Genomic DNA, 19208 nt, shown 5'->3' with positions numbered 1-19208 from the left:
CTGTGCCTCATTCAAGGTTACACAGCTATGAGGTGACAGAGAGGGATGGAAGCAGATGGAAGCTGCTCCCTGACTCAAAGGAAAGATGAAGTTAGGGTTAAGGAGAGCAACTCCAGCAGTGATGAGAAGAGCCCTGGGCTCCAAAGGGACAAAGACAAACTGAGTGACCCTCACTAGACTCCAAGGAGGCAGGTGGGGATAACACTGAGGCAGGGGTCAAACACGTCATCCAAAGGCCATTCAGTGAGTCAATGGCCTGGTCACTCCCCTGCTGCATTCATGGGTATCACCAAGTGTTTCAAAATTAGGAGAAGACTGCATTAGGGAATGGGTGAAGGCTCTACCTGAGCAAGGCTCTGACATCTCTCTGACTCTTGGAAGATCCAACATCTCATCGGTCAGAAGGCTGGATAGATAGCTGGACATGGATCTTCCAAGACATCTTCCTAACTTCCTATGACTTCATGCCAGGGCAGGGGTTAAAAACCCTAGACAGACAACCCGACCATGCACACAAATCCTGAACACCCACCTCCCCCCCCAACCCCCCCGCTGGGAACAACAAACAGGTATCCATACCTCTGGGAAGCCATGATTTTGCACAGTGGATAGAGCACTGGTGCGGGAGTCAAGAAGACCAGAGTTCAAATCTAGCTGCAGACTCCTACTAGCTGTGTGATCTTGGGCAAGTCACTCAACCTCTATTTGCCTCAGTTTCCCAACTGTAAAACAGGGATAATGATATCACCTACCTTGCAGGTCTAACGAAATGATCATTGTAAAGTGCATAGCACAGGGAATACATAAACTTAGCCTGGCCTAGAGTTGGCACTAAATTATTATTTTGCCAGGCACAGATCCTCCAGAGGGGAGTCTTGCTGAACTTGGAGAGTCTTGAGCTCAGAGCCTTTCCAGTTTGAAAGCAAGGGACCAAACCAAGAATATTTAAGTACAGCCCTTGAGCCTCTAGAGTCAGTAAGCAAGCATTTATGAAGTCCTTACTATGGTGAGTGCTGTGATACAACAAAGGGCAAAAGTACAGTCCATCTGTCCTCAAGGACCTCACAGACAACTTGTGAAGAATTACACATTCCAGCCTTGGATAGCGTAAATGGCACAGAACATCCTCACATCACGTATGTGCACGTGTGGCTGTCTGTATGTATACATGCACATTAGTGGGCAATGGAGGACTGGAAAAGGCCTCCCGCAGAAGATGGGATGTGAGTTGAGGCTTGGAGGAAGCCAGGGAAGCCAGCAGGTATAGACCAAGAGGGAGAGTGTCCCAAGCCTGGAAGGCCAGACGGCCAGCCAAGGAAAAAGGGGAATGGAGCAGCACTGTATAAGAACAGTGTGTAAGCCAGCATCTCTGGGGATTAAAGTGTAAGACAACTGGAAAGGAAGGAAGAAGAAAAGTTATAAAGAGCTTTAAAAGCCAAATGGATGATTTTACATTGTATTCCAGAGGCAATAAGAAGCCACTGGAACTTGCTGAGTAGATGTTAGAGGGGATGTCGGAAAATTGGGACACAAATGCATTGCTCGTGGAGCTGTAAGCTGATTCAACCATTCTGGAGGGCAATTTGGAATTATGCCCAAAGGGCTATAAAATTATGCATACCCTTTGATCCAGCAATACTACTGCCAGGTCTATATCCCAAAGACATCTAAAAAAAAGGGAAAAAGACCTATTTGTATGAAAATATTTATAGCAGCTCTTTTTGTGTTGGCTAAGAATTGCAAATCAAAGGCATGCCCATCAATTGAGGAATGACTAAACAAGCTATGGTATATAATTGTAACAGAATATTTTTGAGCTACAAGAAATGAAGAGCAGGATTTCAGAAAAACCTGGAAAGACTCACATGAACTGATGCATACTGAAGTAAACAGAACCAGGAGAACATTGTACACAGTAACAGCAATATTGTTCAATGAAGAACTGTGAATGATTTGGTTATTCTCAGCAACAGGAGGATCCAAGACAATCCCAAAGGACAAATGATGAAGCATACTATCTGCCTCCAAAGAACTGATATTGACTGAATACAGACATCTAGGCTTTTCATACCCTAATAAGTTAAAATCAGCCTTATACCAAGAGAAAAAAAAAGGATGCTGGAGAAAGCTATTAGTCGCCTCTTCTGGAGTCAGTTTCTAAGAACAGGCATGACATCTCAAAGGCAGCTATGAACTTAGGTTTAAACAAAGGCTTACATCTCTTATGCAAACTGGAACTCAAATCCCTTCATTTAGGGTCATGCCAGGATCATGGCATGGCATGACTTGGTCCCATGATGGACCTAGAAGACGAGTTGTTTTTGCAGCAGAGCTCTACTGAAGGCAGTTTTTCCCAAAGCCAAATGCTCATTTTTAACGAGGTTGATTAAGAAGTTGATTAATTCAAAAGAGCCTCCAGGAAGAGTCTCTAGCCTCTATAATTCCTCTCATACCTTCCCCCAAAGGATTTCCACTGTTATGGGGCAAGAGAAGTACAAGTCGTACCCTAACTCTAATGAGCTCGATCTCACTCATTCCCCCATAAGGACAGTCTGACACTCTCTCCTCTCCATCTCTCTCTCTCCACTGGCATTTCCCTTCCTTCCTTCACTAGGCTTCCTCCATCTTGAAAAATATTGGCTTGACTCCCCACCCTCTCCAGTTGTCCTTTTTGTTCCTTCCTTTCACTAAGGGAGGACTCCAATCAATGATCTATAATGAATACTATTAGTCTATACTTTCAAAACTCATTTCCTCTTTCATCCCCAGAAATTGCTCTCTATCTCCAAGTCCACTGAAACCACACTCTCAAAGGTTATTAATTATCTCTCTGTTGAACAGAATCTGTCTACATGATCTTTGACCTCTACCACTTAATTCAACAAACATTTAATGGATGCTAAGTGTTTAGGAGGAACAACGGCCTTACACCAATGAAAAGATAAGGTGCATGAGATGTAGGAAATGCTCTGAAAGTTCCCAAAAGGACTTTCAACTGAGAGCACTGGGAAGCTCCATGTACCAGGTACCATTGGAGCCAGACCTTAAAGAATGGTGACAATTTCCACTTGCCTTCCCTACTCACAGGCCACTTCTCCAACTATATGCCACATTTTCTGTCCACAACACTGCTGTTTCCCCATCTGCCCAAGCTCAAAATTTCAATCACTGGATTCTCTTTGCCTAACCCATTAAAGCTATTTACGTTACTTTCAAGGGCCCCTTGGTTATGTCTGCAGCCAATTCTAAAATCTCTATTGACTCTCTGTTGATTGTGGGTTAAAATCCAAATTTCTCAATCATACAGTTGATAACTGTCAGCAACCTAACCTCATCTTACCTATCCAATTTTATTTTCTTCTCTGCTCCCCAATGAGGATCCCCATGTTGGCCAGGTAAGTCTTCTCACCATCCCCCACATAAGCTATGAGCACTCCTCATCCCAAGCCTTTGGTGAGGCTATCTGCAATAATTTCCTGGAATGACCCAGTCTCTGCCACACCCTTCAAGGCCCAGCTCAAACCCCCATCCCTTGGAAATGTCTTTCCCCTGTATTACAATGCACAATAATCTCTCTCCAAATGAATCTTAACACTCAACTATCTGGTCCACATATTTGACATTTAATCACATTCTGTCACCTGTACTGTTTCTTAACTGTTCCATATGGGTAAATCAGGTTTGTCAACTGGAAGACAGGGACTCTATCACTCATTTTTCATTTGATAATCCCTCTATGGAGTAAGCAGAATGCTAAACTAAAATGTTTTTTTGAATACAGAGGATGGGAGGAATGATGAGAGGGGGAAAGACAGGGAAAGACATTGGCCTGCCAGGTGAGGCTGCTACCCAGCAGGAAGTAACTAGTCTTTCCATTGGATCCTCATTGGGCTCCTCCATAGCTCAATGGCCAGGCTAAGTTAGAGCTTCACTCCTTAGCCATTCCTTCTGATCTGTGCTGGACTCTGCTGGCTGCAGTCTTGGCAGTGAATCATGAGAGCCACTGCTGTTGGCTAGCTGGAAGGTTTGAATGAGAGAAGAATCATTAATGAAAAAAAAAAAAAGCCCAAATTCACTTTCACCCTATTCCTGGAGGGCAGGGCTTCTCACAAGCCTCTATTTGATTTCAAGATTTCAAGACTTGGCAACTGGAGCATTCTATGATGTGACCACAGAGAGAAACAGTTCACCAACCCCATTGTTATCTATCATTATGTCAGCAGACATACCAGGAAAACTTCAAGTACAAGACCAAAGTACGAAGATGATAGCCAATCTTAAAAACACACTACTATGGGTCAGAGTTCTACCCCACTGAACAAATTCACTCTCAGTCTGGAGACAAACTCCTAAGGGCATTTCAGAGGATGGCTACACAGAGACCTGCTGGCGGGAGGGGACAGAGAGGGGCAGATGCACCTATTACTGAGACAGTATCCATCCAAACTCAGGAACGTTGTTGGGGGCTGAGGGGATGAGAGTCGGCTCAGGTGACCATACCAAGGCCTCCAACTGTCATTATTTCGAGGTTTCTTCCCATTCTCTATTGGTCTGTTATGCAGAAGAAATTAGTTATTTGGGAGAGGGGAAGGAGGAGAACAAACCTCCAATCTGTGGGTTGAGAAATGGTTACAGAAATTGTTCAGCCCAAAGAACTGAATGAAGACCTTACTTATCCTCAGCATCTGAAGAGACACAGAGAATTGAGGCCTAATAAGCCTCACTTTTTTAAGGTGAAAGAGTATGAAAACAACCAGAAAGAGAAATTAGTTGGAATCCTCTGGATTAAGGAGATAATTCCTTGAAGAGGATTTGCAGTCTCCCACATTCCAATCTCCTCTTCCCAAAGTCAAATGAACAGTGATGCACCCTGGGTGATAAGTAAGAAACGTGCCTTGTGCCAGAAAGAAATCAAGCCCAAGAGAGATGATCTGAATCTGCTGAATACCTGATGACCCCTCTCCCACAGGTAATAAGGCTTGTGATGGATTGTCACCAAAACTCATAGACTTATTTCAGGATTGATAGCTCGAATCCTGAAGGACCCAAGTGCTGGACTACTTTAAAGTCAATTAGAGAGCTTAAAATATTCCGATTTTGATTATCAAGTCCCAAACAAGCACATCCCTTTCTAGCTGGGTGGAAGAGGCTGATCTTTGGTTGGGCCTTGATCCCATGGTAGACAGAAACCACTGACTTCAAGAAAAAGACAGGTTTTGGTTTTGCTGTTGTTAACACATCCTTACATCAATCTGAGAAACACTTCACAAAAAAAAGGTAGTTCTAGATAAAATGTGGGAAACTGTCCACATTGGAACATGAATTATTGTAGAGAACCTTGAGGGGTTTGAAAGAGCCCCTTATCAAGAGTTCCCCTCCTCCAAAGGAGAGTAGCTGACTTGACAAGTTGTGATATATTATTCTCAGGTGCACATCCTTGAATTCAGGTATTGAAGTTCCAGGAATCCAGGAATCCTGCTATGCAGGATAACATTCCGAGAAAGAGGCCTTGAGGCCTCCCTTTCTACTTATCACAATCTCTTCTGTTTCATGCCTCAATTGTTACCCCTATGGTTTTTTACTATTTAAGCACCCCGACCCCCTAATTTATTGGCTCAGTATGTCTAGAATAAACTCAGCTTGTTCAGACTGCTGTGTTCCACCTGTCTTTTCATCCTCGCTCTGTGAGCCCCGTAACCGCCCCGGACCTGCTAGACTGTGCTGGCCACAGCAAATTATAATTTCTAATTACATCATCTTTGAGATAACGTATTCAAATAACTTTTAGAAAGTGTTATAATCAATTCACAATAGGCTGCCCATCGGCTCATTCCTTACCCATATTTTTAATGCAATGTATCAAGGGCAGTCCTTAAGTACTGAAAAAGAGTTGGCCATGACCTGGGCACAAAGCTCTCATTGCCCAACACCAACAACAACAAATTTCAGAACTAAATCCAAGAAATATATGCCCTTTGATAAGGTTTTCAGGGCTTAGTCCAGACCCAACTGCAAACTCACACCAGTGAGCTAAACAAGTAGCCCCTGAAGTACTTAGCTTCAAGGATATTCCCGGAACAATCAGCTTTTAACAGCAGCAGACTGTCCTCTTAGTATTTGAGTAAATAAGGCCAGGCAAGTTAAGTAAATTTGCCACAGGTCAAATAAGTAGTAAATGGCAAAGCCTAGGCCTGAACGCAGATTTTCAGACTCGAATCCAGCACTCTTCAGGTTTGTTATAACCTGAAAAATATCTCAGAACTGAAAAAAATAGAAAGGCTTACCTTCCTTTGCAAGGAGATGACACAGATGAGATGGCATTTACCATGGACATAACTGGTTGGAAAATCCAAATGAAAAGTCAGGTCCCAAACAGGAGGCCAAAGTCAAAGTTCCAGTGAGTTGGACAGAGATCAGTGCAGTGAGCATGAAACCATCTAAAGTGGTCTTTGATACAAGTACACTCATCCCCATTTCCTAAAGTACATCCTGATCATGTCCCTCCCACCACACTCCAATTCCTGTGGCTTGCCATTAGCTACAGGACCAAGTATAAAGTCATCCTGATTGGCATTTAAGGCTCTTCCTATCTTTCCAATTTTCCTACAGTCTACTGTCCTCCACAGACTCACCAATCCAGTCATACTGGCGTACCTGCTGTTCTTCATAAATGACATTCCATCTCCCATCACCATGCCTTTGCCCTGGCTCTTTCTTCCCCATGCTTAGGATGGTCTCCTTCCTAAACTCCAATTCCCAGAACCCTGGGCTGTCTTTAAGACTTAGCTCAAGCATTACCTCCTTTGGTAGGCCTTTCATGATCTCTCCACCCAGTGCCATCCCCTTTAAGAGAACCTTCCCTTTCCTCTGTATTTATCAGTATTTCTGACTTATGTTGTTTCCTTTATTAGAATATAAGCTCCTTGAGGGTTAGAATTTTTTATTTTTTATTTTTCTATCTCTAGTGCTTAGCACAGTGCCTGGAACTAAGCACAGATGCTTGTTGACTAATATTCAAAGGAATCCTTTAAGACAAAGATGAAGATATAGCAAGATCTATTAAAAAATCTACACATAATTTTTTAAAACACTAAATTTCACACGTATCTTTATGAGTTAAAGATCTAAAAATTCTTTTTTAAAAAGAGATCCCTAGCCCCTCCTACATTGCCTTGTATTCCCATTCTCTGAACAGTGCAATGGCAAGAACTGGCTTTGAAGTCAGGGTCCAAGTCCACCTCCCAGCCCAGCCACTTACTCCTTCTATAACATTGGTCAAGTCACTTCCCTCTCTGGGTTTCAATTTCCTCATCTGTAAAATAAGGAGCTTGGATTATATGATCTTTGAGGCTCTTTCCAGCTTCAAATCTATGATCCCCTTAATTACTAACTTCTGGTTGTCTAAAACCAACACCTGTACTTCATCACTCACCACTCTCTCCTCAATCCCTCCTAATATGGCTTCCATCTAACATCCCCATGCCCAAGAGTCTGCCCACTGCCTCCTCTTCCCTCTATATACCTTCCTCCTCTCCTTATTCACTACCACAGTGGAACCACCATCACTACTCTAAGCAGATGACTTCCTAAACTATTATCAGTTTTGACTTCTCTTTGGAGCTCCAGGTCTCCCTAGAGGATAGATATCTCTGCCTACATGGTACCTCCATGTCCAGAACCAGATGTTTTCTTTGCCTTTAAACTTGCTTCTCCCTCTAACCTGACTCTTACTGACTGTGGAACCACCATCACATGGTCAGCCATACTGAAAACCTTGGGGCCACCTCTAGCTCTTCCTTCTCCCTTACCTCTCCTATCCAATTGGCTCCCAAGTTCAATCATCTTCTTGTATCTTCTCCCCCTCTCTAATTCCACAGCCACAACTGTCATTACCAACCAACCACCAGGACTCTTTCAATAGGTTAACAGGACTTCCTTCCCATTTTTTTCCCTCTGCTCCAACCAATCCTTTAACCCTGATGCTGGAATAACCCTTTTCATGCAAGGATCTGACTATATTACTGCTCTGTTTAAACATCTTCAGGGACTCGTAAATGCTTACCAAAGAGAATTCAAATCCCTCTACCCAACATTCAAGGCCCTCCATAATCTTGGCATCACCCTATCCCTCCAGTCTTATCTCATCATAAGACCTTCTACAAACTCTATGCTCCATCAGCACTGGACAAACATTCTCCCCTCATCTCTGCTGAACTCTTTGGCCTCTGATCCATGAATCATACTTTTCCCTATCTCTATGTGCTTGGAGAATTCCTACCCCTCCCCTTTCTTTAAAGCCCAAAACCAGTGCCATCTTCCCCATCTATCTCCACTTGACCTAACATAGCACATTGTTTTGTAACTTTCTAAATGCACTTAACCATAATACACTTATTGCATGAAATCCCAGTTTGTCTTATTCTCCCTGTAAACTCCACAAAGTAGAAGACACTGTCTTATCTGAACTGGTTCCCTCTCTCAATTTCTCTTCAGGATAGTGCTCTCCATGCTGCTGGTGCTTAATCAATGCTTCTGACTGATCTGTTAATGCTTATTTTTGTTTTTTCTTTCTCTTGGTTTTTCCCTTTTGTTCTGATTCTTCTTTCACAACAAGACTAATGCGGAAATATGTTTAATATGACTGCACATGTATAACCTCTGTCAGACTGCTTACCATCTTGGAGAGGAGGATGGGGAAGTAGGGAAGGAGGGAGAAAAAAAGTTTGGAACTTAAAATTTTATAAATTTTCTTTATGCATAATTGGTAAAAAGCCTTTGCTAACATCTCTGTGAATATACATTTGCTGCAGAATGATAAGGTAAGGTTCCACTTTTCATTAAACAAAACAATGTAGGGGTGTGTTCTGGGTGATTGCTTAAGACAGGAGAAAAAATAGCCCCAGAGAATTGGTGCAAACTCATTGCAAAAAATACTTAATCTCCTTACACCTTTACCAGTATCTGCTTAAATTCACTTTGGTAAATAAATAACTCAGCACTCACAATTACAGTTAATCTATTCAACTTCAAATTATAAGAACATATAATTCTCATATATGTATATATATATATGAAATTTTACTCCAGGGGGATCTGGCACCTCACTGCTCAGTTCCCCAGGCAACTCTGAGGAGAGGGGGTTGAAGGTGGATGGATTCCTCATGAGGATTCCCTAGACTAATAAAGTCACAGGTGCAGACCCCAAAATCAAACAAAATGAGAGTGAGTACACACTTTAGAATATTTCTTGGATCCTTTCTTGAAATGAAAGCTCCTTCCATCTCTAGATTCATTCATTCCACAAATGCCCACCCAATGCAGAGCCCAGACCTAGGGGAGACTCAAATTTTAACTAAAGCACAGTTGCTACCCCCATGGAATTCCCAGTCTGGTCAGGGAAAGAGGAGACACCAAAAGCTTCGTACTCTGATGGCTCATGGAAACCATCACTTTGGCTACATCTCTAACAGCAAGGCAGATCTGTCCTTGTCCTCCGCTATGTCTGATACCAAGGGTGTGTCCACCTAAGGTGCTGGTGGCCTGCTCAAGTGGCCCTGCTCAAGCATCACAGGGAACACTCACCCACAGGCTCTCAAGCCTCATCCTCAAACATGGTCTGGGGCCTCTTTTCCCATAATACATATCCCCAATAATACCTTTGATGCCAGTTCTACTTCAAAGTTTCCTATTCATGGTGATCCATAAAGAAGACATACATAAAAACATGACATTGCAATGTGCTGGATAAAGTAATGACAGAGGTCAAGAGGGGAAGGGGCCTGTGGCAGGATGTATGTTAGGGTTTGGCCAAATAACCAGAATGCATTTTAAAGAAAGAAAAATGTAAAAGGCTTTTAAGGCAACACATTTTTAAAAAAAATAAAACACATCTTACTTGGTCTATGTACTTAGGCTGCTTATGATGTTCTGATTTTGCACTTTCCCTACCTAGGGGTGGGGAACCTGCGGCCTCAAGGCTACATGCGGCTCTCTAGTTCCTCAAGTATAGCCCTCTGACTGAATCCAAACTTCACAGGACAAATTTTGTTCCCCACCACAGCCCAGCCCTGTCCACACTGACTTGCTGTCTTAGGTTGAAAGTTCTTCAGGCTGAGAAGCCTATGACTGGGAACTCAGTCTTCTTTCTACAGCCTCCTTCACAAAGGTCTCTGGGTTTGAACAATGAAAGTGGTGGTAAAAGCACAAGTCAAGAAATTCTACTTGAAAAATATGCTGTGACTTAAAGAGACAAATGGTCATGCATGTGTGGGTTATGGAGACCTCTCTTATCTCTCTATAATGAAGGCCTTCTTGGCCTGGTAGCAAGAGTGAACCAAGACTCAGCCTCAGAAAGCTGGATCCCACTGAGGCTGGTTCAGAATTAGGCGAATGAAGCCATGGCAGGGGGCAAGAGGGAAGAGCATGAAAGGGAAGGGGATGACTATAATCACTTACGGCTCCTGAATTTTTGTGAACTCCGGGATCTCTTCTTTTTTCTTTCTGAAGAAAAACCAGTAAGTCAAGAGGCCCACAATAAGTGAAAAGAGAAACATGTCTGTCATGCTGAAAAGGGAAACGTCCTCAGCTCCAGCCTCAGATGCAGCAGCGCTGGTGTCCACGTCAGCCATGTTGATCTGTTTGACTGAGGAGAAAAACAAGACCTAAAGTCAGAAAGCAGCCAAGATCATGGCGTCAGCTAAGACTGTGCCAAGGAGACCTAAGTCTCAACCAGAAATTGCTCCCGTGGGTTCCAGGATCCCCATGCCCTCAATCAGGGCACAGGTTAGGGTGATCCTACAATGCTGGGAGCCTTTGCTTTCTGCAGCACTCCACTGTGTCCAGCTCCATGATGACAGCACCAGGTTATGTACTGCAAATGAGGGACCCTGCAGAAAAGAGCAAGGTTACTTGCCTCTTGTCTCATCACATCCCAGAATTGGATCTTCCACCTTTTCTTTTTTTTTTAAATTTATTTATTCAACTTTTAACATTCATTTTCACAAAATTTTGGGTTCCAAATTTTCTCCCCATTTGTCCCCTCCCCCCACCCCAAAACACCGAGCATTCTAATTGCCCCTATCACCAATCTGCCCTCTCTTCTATCATCCCTCCCTTCCCTTGTCCCCATCTTCTCTTTTGTCCTGTAGGGCCAGATAAATTTCTATACCCCATTACCTGTATTTCTTATTTCCTAGTAGCAAGAACAGTACTCGACAGTTGTTCCTAAAACTTTGAGATCCAACTTCTCTTCATCCCTCCCTCTCCACCCATTCCCTTTGGGAAGGCAAGCAATTCAATATAGGCCATATCTGTGTAGTTTTGCAAATGACTTCCATAATAGTCATGTTGTGTAAGACTAACTATATTTCCCTCCATCCTGTCCTGCTTCTGTTCTCTCTTTGGATCCTGTCCCTCCCCCAAGAGTGTTGACTTCAAATTGCTCCCTCCTCCCATTGCCCTCCCTTCCATCATCCCCCCCACCCTGCTTATCCTCTTCTCCCCCACTTTCCTGTATTGTAAGATAGGTTTTCATACCAAAATGAGTGTCCATTTTATTCCTTCCTTTAGTGGAATGTGATGAGTAAACTTCATATTTTTCTCTCACCTCCCCTCTTTTTCCCTCCACTAAAAAGTCTTTTGCTTGCCTCTTTTATGAGAGATAATTTGCCCCATTCCATTTCTCCCTTTCTCCTCCCAATATATCTCTCTCACCACTTAATTTCATTTTTTAAGATATGATCCCACCCTATTCAATTCACTCTGTGCTGTCTGTGTGTGTGTGTGTGTATGTGTGTGTGTGTGTGTAATCCCACCAACTACCCAGATACTGAAAAGTTTCAAGAGTTACAAATATTATCTTTCCATGTAGGAATGTAAACAGTTCAACTTTAGTAAATCCCTTATGACTTCAATTTGCTGTTTACCTTTTCATGCTTCTCTTCATTCTTGTGTTTGAAAGTCAAATTTTCTTTTCAGCTCTGGTCTTTTCATCAAGAATGCTTCAAAGTCCTCTATTTCACTGAATGACCATTTTTTTCCCCTGAAGTATTATACTCAGTTTTGCTGGGTAGGTGATTCTTGGTTTTAGTCCTAGTTCCTTTGACTTCTGGAATATCATATTTCATGCCTTTCGATCCCTTAATGTAGAAGCTGCTAGATCTTGTGTTATCCTGATTGTATTTCCACAGTACTTGAACTGTTTCTTTCTAGCTGCTTGCAATATTTTCTCTTTGACCAGGGAACTCTGGAATTTGGCCACAATGTTCCTAGGAGTTTCTCTTTTTGGATCTCTTTCAGGAGGTGATTGGTGGATTCCTTGAATACTTATTTTGCCCTCTGGTTCTAGAATATCAGGGCAGTTTTCCTTGATAATTTCGTGAAAGATGATATCTAGGCTCTTTTTTTGATCATGGCTTTCAGGTAGTCCCATAATTTTTAAGTTGTCTCTCCTGGATCTATTTTCCAGGTCAGTTGTTTTTCCAATGAGATATTTCACATTATCTTCCATTTTTTTCATTCTTTTGGTTTTGTTTTGTGATTTCTTGGTTTCTCATAAAGTCATTAGCTTCCATCTGCTCCATTCTAATTTTTAAAGAACTATTTTCTTCAGTGAGCTTTTGAACCTCCTTTTCTATTTGGCTAATTCTGCTTTTGAAAGCATTCTTCTCCTCATTGGCTTTTTGAACCTCTTTTGCCAATTGAGTTAGCCTATTTTTCAATGTGTTATTTTCTTCAGCATTTTTTTGGGTCTCCTTTAGCATGGTGTTGACCTGCTTTTCATGCATCTCTCTCATTTCTCTTCCCAGTTTTTCCTCCACCTCTCTAACTTGATTTTCAAAATCCTTTTTTGAGCTCTTCCATGGCCTGAGCCCAGTGAATATTAATTATCGATGCTTGGGATACAGAAGCCTTGACATTTATGTCTTCCCTTGATGGTAAGCATTGTTCTTCCTCATCAAAAAGGATGGGAGGAGGTATCTGTTCACCAAGAAAGTAACCTTCTATGGTCTTATTTTTTTTCCCTTTTCTGGGCATTTTCCCAGCCAGTGACTTGACTTCTGAGTGTCCTCTCCACACCTACCTTGCCTCCAGATCCGCCCAGCCAGTGCTTGGGGTCTGAGATTCAAATGCTGCTTCCTAGCCTCAGGGCTTTTGGTGGGGGTGGGGCTGCTATTCAGTGTGAGATTAAGTTCAGGTGCTCAGGTGGGGGCAGGGCCACCTCACGGGGCTCAGTTCCCTCAGGGGGTTTGTGTGGAGACCTTCAACAATGGATCCAAGCTCCTGCCTGCTTTGGGAGCCCCAGTCAGCTGCTGCCTCCACTGCTGCCTCCCCACGGGGCCTGAGTTATGGGGACACCCTGCTCCCCTCTCTGTGGGCCAAAAAGCCCCTCTGACTGACCTTTGGCTCCTGTGGGTGGAGGGACCTGGGCAGCTGCTGGAGATTCTGTCCCTGAAGCCTGCTCGGCTCCGGGTCCAGGGCCCAATGGACCTTTCGTGTTGGTTTTTCAGGTCTCTCTGGAACAGAAATCTCCTCCACTCTGTTGTTCTGTGGCTTCTGCTGCTCCAGAATTTGTTGGGAGTTCTTCTTTACTGGTATTTTATGGGCTGTGGGTTCAGAGCTAGCATATGTGTATCTTTCTACTCCACCATTTTGGTTCCTCCCCCCTCTTCCACCTTTTCAAACCTGGCAGGTGGGTGAGCCTGACATGAGTTAGCAAAGCAAGAAACCTCTGAGACCCCATTTATCTAGTTTCTTAATGATGTACCTTGACCTACTCAGACCAAAGTTGGTCTCACTTTACACTTTCCCTGTGTTACTGATACTGATCTCTATAACAAAATCAAGGAGGAAATGCCCCATGCCAGAGGAAGTTCCCTGTACAAATGAGCATTTATTACACAGACTCACAAGGACCTTTGAATCATAAACTGGGACATGAAAGGGACATCAGAGGTAACTGAATCCAAATGCCCTATTTTACAGATGAGGAAACTGAAGCCCACAGAGTTGAAGTGACTTCTGGCACAACCAGAATTTGAACCTGGGGCCTCTGACTACTCTGCTGTATCACATTACATTTCTAGTAGAGTAGCCAACAGCCTTTTCACAAGAGAGCCAACCCTGAAGACTTTATGTCTAACTTCTTAGCACACTGACATCACTAGTACACCACAATCAAGGAGCTCCACCTATGGGTTCTCCTAAGTCCTCTTGCCTGGCAAGTGCAAAGGGGCAAAGTCTATCTGATCTTGAACTTCGAACTCAGAGGTTTTTTTAAAAATAATTTTCCAATCTTGCAGCATTTTTCTTGTTGTTAGATCACAAAAGTCTGATTCTTTTCTCTCTCAATAACTAATATTAAAATTGTGTTTCTAAGTACATTTTCTGGAGTTGACTTACACTATTCTACTGGAAAAAGGGAAATAAGTGAAAACTCCTAAGATCTAAAAGAAAGATACAGAAAGGATCTTCTCAAGAGCAATGGGAAGGAGGGACTGGAAACCTTCAACCAGCTTTTCCTTCCACCACATGATGTTTATCTGGACAGTTCATGGTTAAATCCACTTACCAGTCACCCAGTGACATTGCTGTTTATGCATTAGTCTGCATCAGTTACATAAGACTGCTGTGTGTTCATCCTTCGTTGCTGAAGAAGACCATGCCATCAGAGAAATAATGACATGACTTGCACTTGACTTTGTTTTGAGTGAGGGAGGGCTGACATAAGACTGCTATACAGGGACAGGACCTTGCATGGCAACCCACAGACAGATAATTAATAAATGTTTTTGACAAAGTGAGGGATTTCTGAAGTATCTAACTCAAAAACACTCAAATACTTTAGAGAGAGAACTCACTCATTCATTTTACACCCAAACAAGGAAAAAAGTAATTTCCCTCATTTTTCAAGTAAAGAAATTTAAGGAATTAATATCTCAAGGCAACAGGTCTGTCAGAGTCCAACATAACCCTGAGGTTTGTACAGCATCAGCTTTTTCTTCTGTAAAATTAAAATAGAAACTCAAATGGGAGGCATCAACAGGTACACAGTTGTTGTTCTTATAGCAAAGACCTGGAAACAATGTAGATGCCCAACAACCAGAGAATGACTGAACAAGGTAACTATGCCAGAACATTACTGCACCATTAGCAATGGGCAGGCCAACAAGCATTGATGAAGCATTTTATTTGTATTGGGCATTGTGCTAAGTGCTGGGAACACAAAGAAAGAGCTCAAAACCCTCAAGGATGGGCCCTCAAGGAGCTCAGTTTAATAGGGGAGATAAATGCAGACCACTCAGTACAAAGGAGATAAAGAAGAAATTGGAGCTGATCAACAGAAGGGAGGCACTGAGGAAGATGGGGAAAGGCTTCTTGGAGGGGGGTAGAAAATCAGACTCTGTCATCTAAACCGCAAGAAAACCATTTCTAACAATCTTCTAAGTTGCAGGTGCGAGCTCTGATAGACTTTCATACACTTCTAGAGGGAGGGACTGGATTTGAACAGTGGGAGGTCAGGAGCACTACCACAGAAGCCTAGAGAAGAGAGTAGCAAAAGATGGGAGGGAGAGAAAAACAAGTATGGAGAACAATCAGTGAAAGTGTTGGAGTCAGGAGATGGAGAATGTCGTCTGAGGACCGACAAAGAGGCTGGTGTCACTGGATCACAGAGTACAAGAGTCAAGGAAGGTGAAAGAAGGCTGCAAAAGGAGAAGGAAGGAAGGGGGCTTTGAAGGCAAGAGTACTTTCTTTTTGATTCTGAAGCAAACAGTGTTTGCTGAATAGAAGAGTGGCATGGTTGGACACAAACTTCAGGAAAATCTTTTTAGTGGCTGAATGACAGACAGAATGCAGTGGAGACAGACCTGAGGCACGCCAACCCACCAGTAACTTCTTACAATAATGCTCCAGGCATGAGGTGATGGGGGCCTGTCCTAGAATGGTGGGAGCCATGGGGAGGCATTGAAGAGATGTTACAAAGGTGAAATCGACAGGCCTTGGCAACAGATTGAACATGAGGGGTGAGATAGTGAGGGTGACTCCTAAGTGGTAAGCCTGGGGATTGGGAGGACTAGCTTGTCCTCTATAGGAACAGGAAAGGTAGGAACAGGGAAGTTTGGAAGGAAAGAAAACAAATGTAGTTTTAGACATGGTGAGTTTAAGATGTCTGTGGGACATCTGGTTAAGGCAGCTGAAGATGTAAGACTGGAGGTCAGGAGAGAAAACAGGGAGGAAGATGTTGATTTTGAGAATCTTCAGCAAAGATTCATTGGAGCGAGATCATTGGGACATTGGATCCATGGGAGCTGGAATCACCCAATAAGATTATCTAGAGAGAGAAGAAGGTCCAGGAGATTCCTGTGGGATGCCCCAGGTTAGTGTTTGCACCCTGGAAGAAGATCCAGAAAAGAAGACTGAGGAGCAGTGGTCAGACAGGAAGGAGGAGAGCCAAGAGGGGACCATGGGACATAAGCCTAGAAAAGGACCGAAAAGAGGGTGATTAACAGTGTCAAAGCCTGAAGAGGTCAAGAAGGACAGTGATTCTGCTGATTAGGAGATAAATGGTAACTGAATAGAGTTGTTTCAAGTTGAATGACAAGGCTGGAAACCAAAGGGTTAAGAAGAGAGGGAGAGGGAAGGAAGTGGAGGCATCAGTGACAGAGGCTTCTCAAGTTTAGACACAGAAAGATAACAAGCTATGGAATGAGAACCGCTCAAGGGAAGGTGTTTCCAGGACAGGGGAGACATAGATATGTCTGCAGGCAGTAGATGGGAAGGAAAGAAAGGTAAATGAGAGAATGAGGACGATAGAACAAATGGGATCCCTTGTGCATGTACAGATTTCCTTGGCAAGGAAATGTGAGACAGGATAAAGGAGGAGAGAGTTCACCAAGGGATCAAGATGGAAGGGAGGGGAGCGTAGCCCATGCAGCAATGATGACCTGGGAAAGAACTGAGGGTTGAGGAACTGGAGATCATAGTTTTAAACCTTAAGAGTCAGAGCCATTAATAAAAATTCTCATCAGCCCCTGCCAAAACTTTCTAGCTTCGAGGGGATCTTGCTACCCTGCAGAATGAACCAAATAATCCTCGACTGGCACAGTATTGTGGAACATTTGCCTTCAAGAGCCACCCTGTAGCAGCTCTGACCAGGACTTGCCACTTACATAGATAAGAAAGCACCAACCTCACTCAGGATTCTAACATACAGTAGAATATGCTTATATCTCTAGTAGTGAAGAAATCATTCTTTGTGAGTAAAAAGTATCAAAGAATCTAAAGCCAGAGGGGATACAAGATTGCTTAGAACAACACCTCCCCCGACCTCACCCCCACACTTCTCCCTTCTGAATTAAGGAAAGAGAAAGAAAAGGCCTCAACTTAGATCCAGGAAAGCAAAAATTTGGGGGAGTGAACATGTAGGTAGGCATACCTGTGCCAAAACATGAGAGATCTAGAAACAGAGAAGGGAGAAATGAGTAATGTGACCTTGGACAGGCAGCTTGACCTCTCCAGGTGCCTGGTGTGCCAAGTGAGCACAATATATCTTGAGTCAGACCAGATGATCTGGAGATGATCTGGCATAGGCAGAGGCCTAGCAAAGAGTTCTAAACCTATAACTGAGTCAAGTTCTCCAGAAGAGCAGGGGCCTAGTGAGAGGAGACCAGCCCTCCATTCTGAAAACTCAAGTCCTCCTGACCCAAATGAATAAACCAGGCTTACCTTCAAAGTCCACTGAATAAGGCCAAGGCTGATTTCAGGGAATGATGAGTGAGCAGGCAGCTAGCTGAGCTGAAAAGGGAAGAGAGGTAGCATCAGAGAAGTTACAGAGGACAGAGAACACTGAGCACCAACAACTAGACAACTATCCTTTCCCTTTCAACTTCAGGGAACGAAAAGAACTCAGATCTGTAAGCAGCACTGCTCTAAGGCATCTAAGGAAGGACTGGGTCTCTGCCTGCCCACACACACACACACACACACACACACACACACACACACACACACACACACACAGAGTCACACACACCTGCCTTTCAGTCACTTATCTAGAGCTAATTTCTCTGTGCCAGAAAGGTGTGTGTGAGGCTGATCATCATCATTATTACTTGTAACATAAATAATATGAGTTCCTCTTCCCATAAGGCTCTAAGGTTCACCAGGAGCTGTCCTCACAGCAACCTAGGAAGCAGAGAATCCAAGTATCCAGAGAATCCCTTGTCAGAAAGGAGCAAACAGAAGGGAAGGACCTTGCTCTGGTTCCAGTAAGAAAGCAGCAAACACTGAGGTCAAAACTCACACAGGCCTCCACACATACACTGACATACACAGGCTCTCCCAGGCCCACACAAGCACACTCATACAGATGCACACAGGCTTGTACATACACGCATAGGTACACACACTTACACCTGAACACAGGCCACACAAGCCCCCACATACACACACAGATATACACAGGCTCACATACAGATATGCACAAACAGGCCTCCACACACAGAAGTGCATAGGCTCTCTCTCACACGTACACATGCACACACGTGTGCTGGCACACAGGCACTTTTAAAAAGGGAGACAAGAGACTAAAGAAAAGAACTGTCAGGGTGAACACTCTCAAAGAAACAGGAAAAAAGGCAACAGTACCAAAGTGGACATTTTCAGTTCTTTTATTTTAATGCTGCTTCTATTAAATCAAGAAGAGAAAGAAAAGTCTCTTGGGCTCCTCTTAAACGCCTCCATTATGCAAAGCATCCAAGATAATCCAGTTCCTTTTCCCCAACATCATCCAAGCTGAGGTGACTGGCAGCTACCAGAGCCGATCTGAAGGAAGCAAGTGGCTGCTCTGCAAACAATTTTTATTAATTCTGCTTTAGTTTTGGAAAAGAATGTCATCTAGCAGCGGGAACCCCCCAGGAAGTTCCTGGAAGTAACTGCCATTTTACCCCCTCCCTAGGGAGTCTGGTCCTGTCTCCTGGCTTCTACATGCCTCCAGCTACATCCGGTTGGTCCCCTTCATTCATATTCTCCCCCTGAGCAAGGCAACTAGGAATCACAAGGAGACAAAGATGAAAAGCCTGCTTTTAAACAAGTCGGGTTTACCTATAAATGAAAGTAAACTGAGTGAGGGGTATTTGAAAAGGTAGAGAGACCCTTCCTCCTACAAGAATCTGAATCTTTACTGGAGCCAACGGCATCTATTCCCTGGC

At 43.4% G+C, this 19208-nt stretch overlaps 1 protein-coding gene across 4 annotated transcripts in view; it reads right to left on the bottom strand.

Moving 5' to 3' along the window:
* POR (cytochrome p450 oxidoreductase) overlaps positions 1-19208 on the bottom strand; it is an 83069-nt gene that overhangs the window by 34103 nt on the left and 29758 nt on the right. For 2 of the 4 annotated variants that reach the window (XM_072640244.1, XM_072640245.1), the window contains exons 2-3: positions 17725-17793; positions 10456-10642 (exon numbers count right to left, since the gene is read on the bottom strand). In XM_072640244.1, the coding sequence (XP_072496345.1) occupies positions 10456-10628 (173 nt within the window). In that variant the 5' untranslated portion in view covers positions 10629-10642; positions 17725-17793. The remainder of the gene's footprint in view (positions 1-10455; positions 10643-17724; positions 17794-19208) is intronic. The other 2 variants (XM_072640246.1, XM_072640247.1) reach the window with 1 other exon arrangement.

The sequence above is a fragment of the Notamacropus eugenii genome, chromosome 2 (assembly GCF_028372415.1).
Source record: "Notamacropus eugenii isolate mMacEug1 chromosome 2, mMacEug1.pri_v2, whole genome shotgun sequence".
Classification (NCBI taxonomy): Eukaryota; Metazoa; Chordata; class Mammalia; order Diprotodontia; family Macropodidae; genus Notamacropus; species Notamacropus eugenii.
Note: the sequence above shows the minus strand (reverse complement) of the source record. Positions and strands in the feature narration are given on the sequence as shown.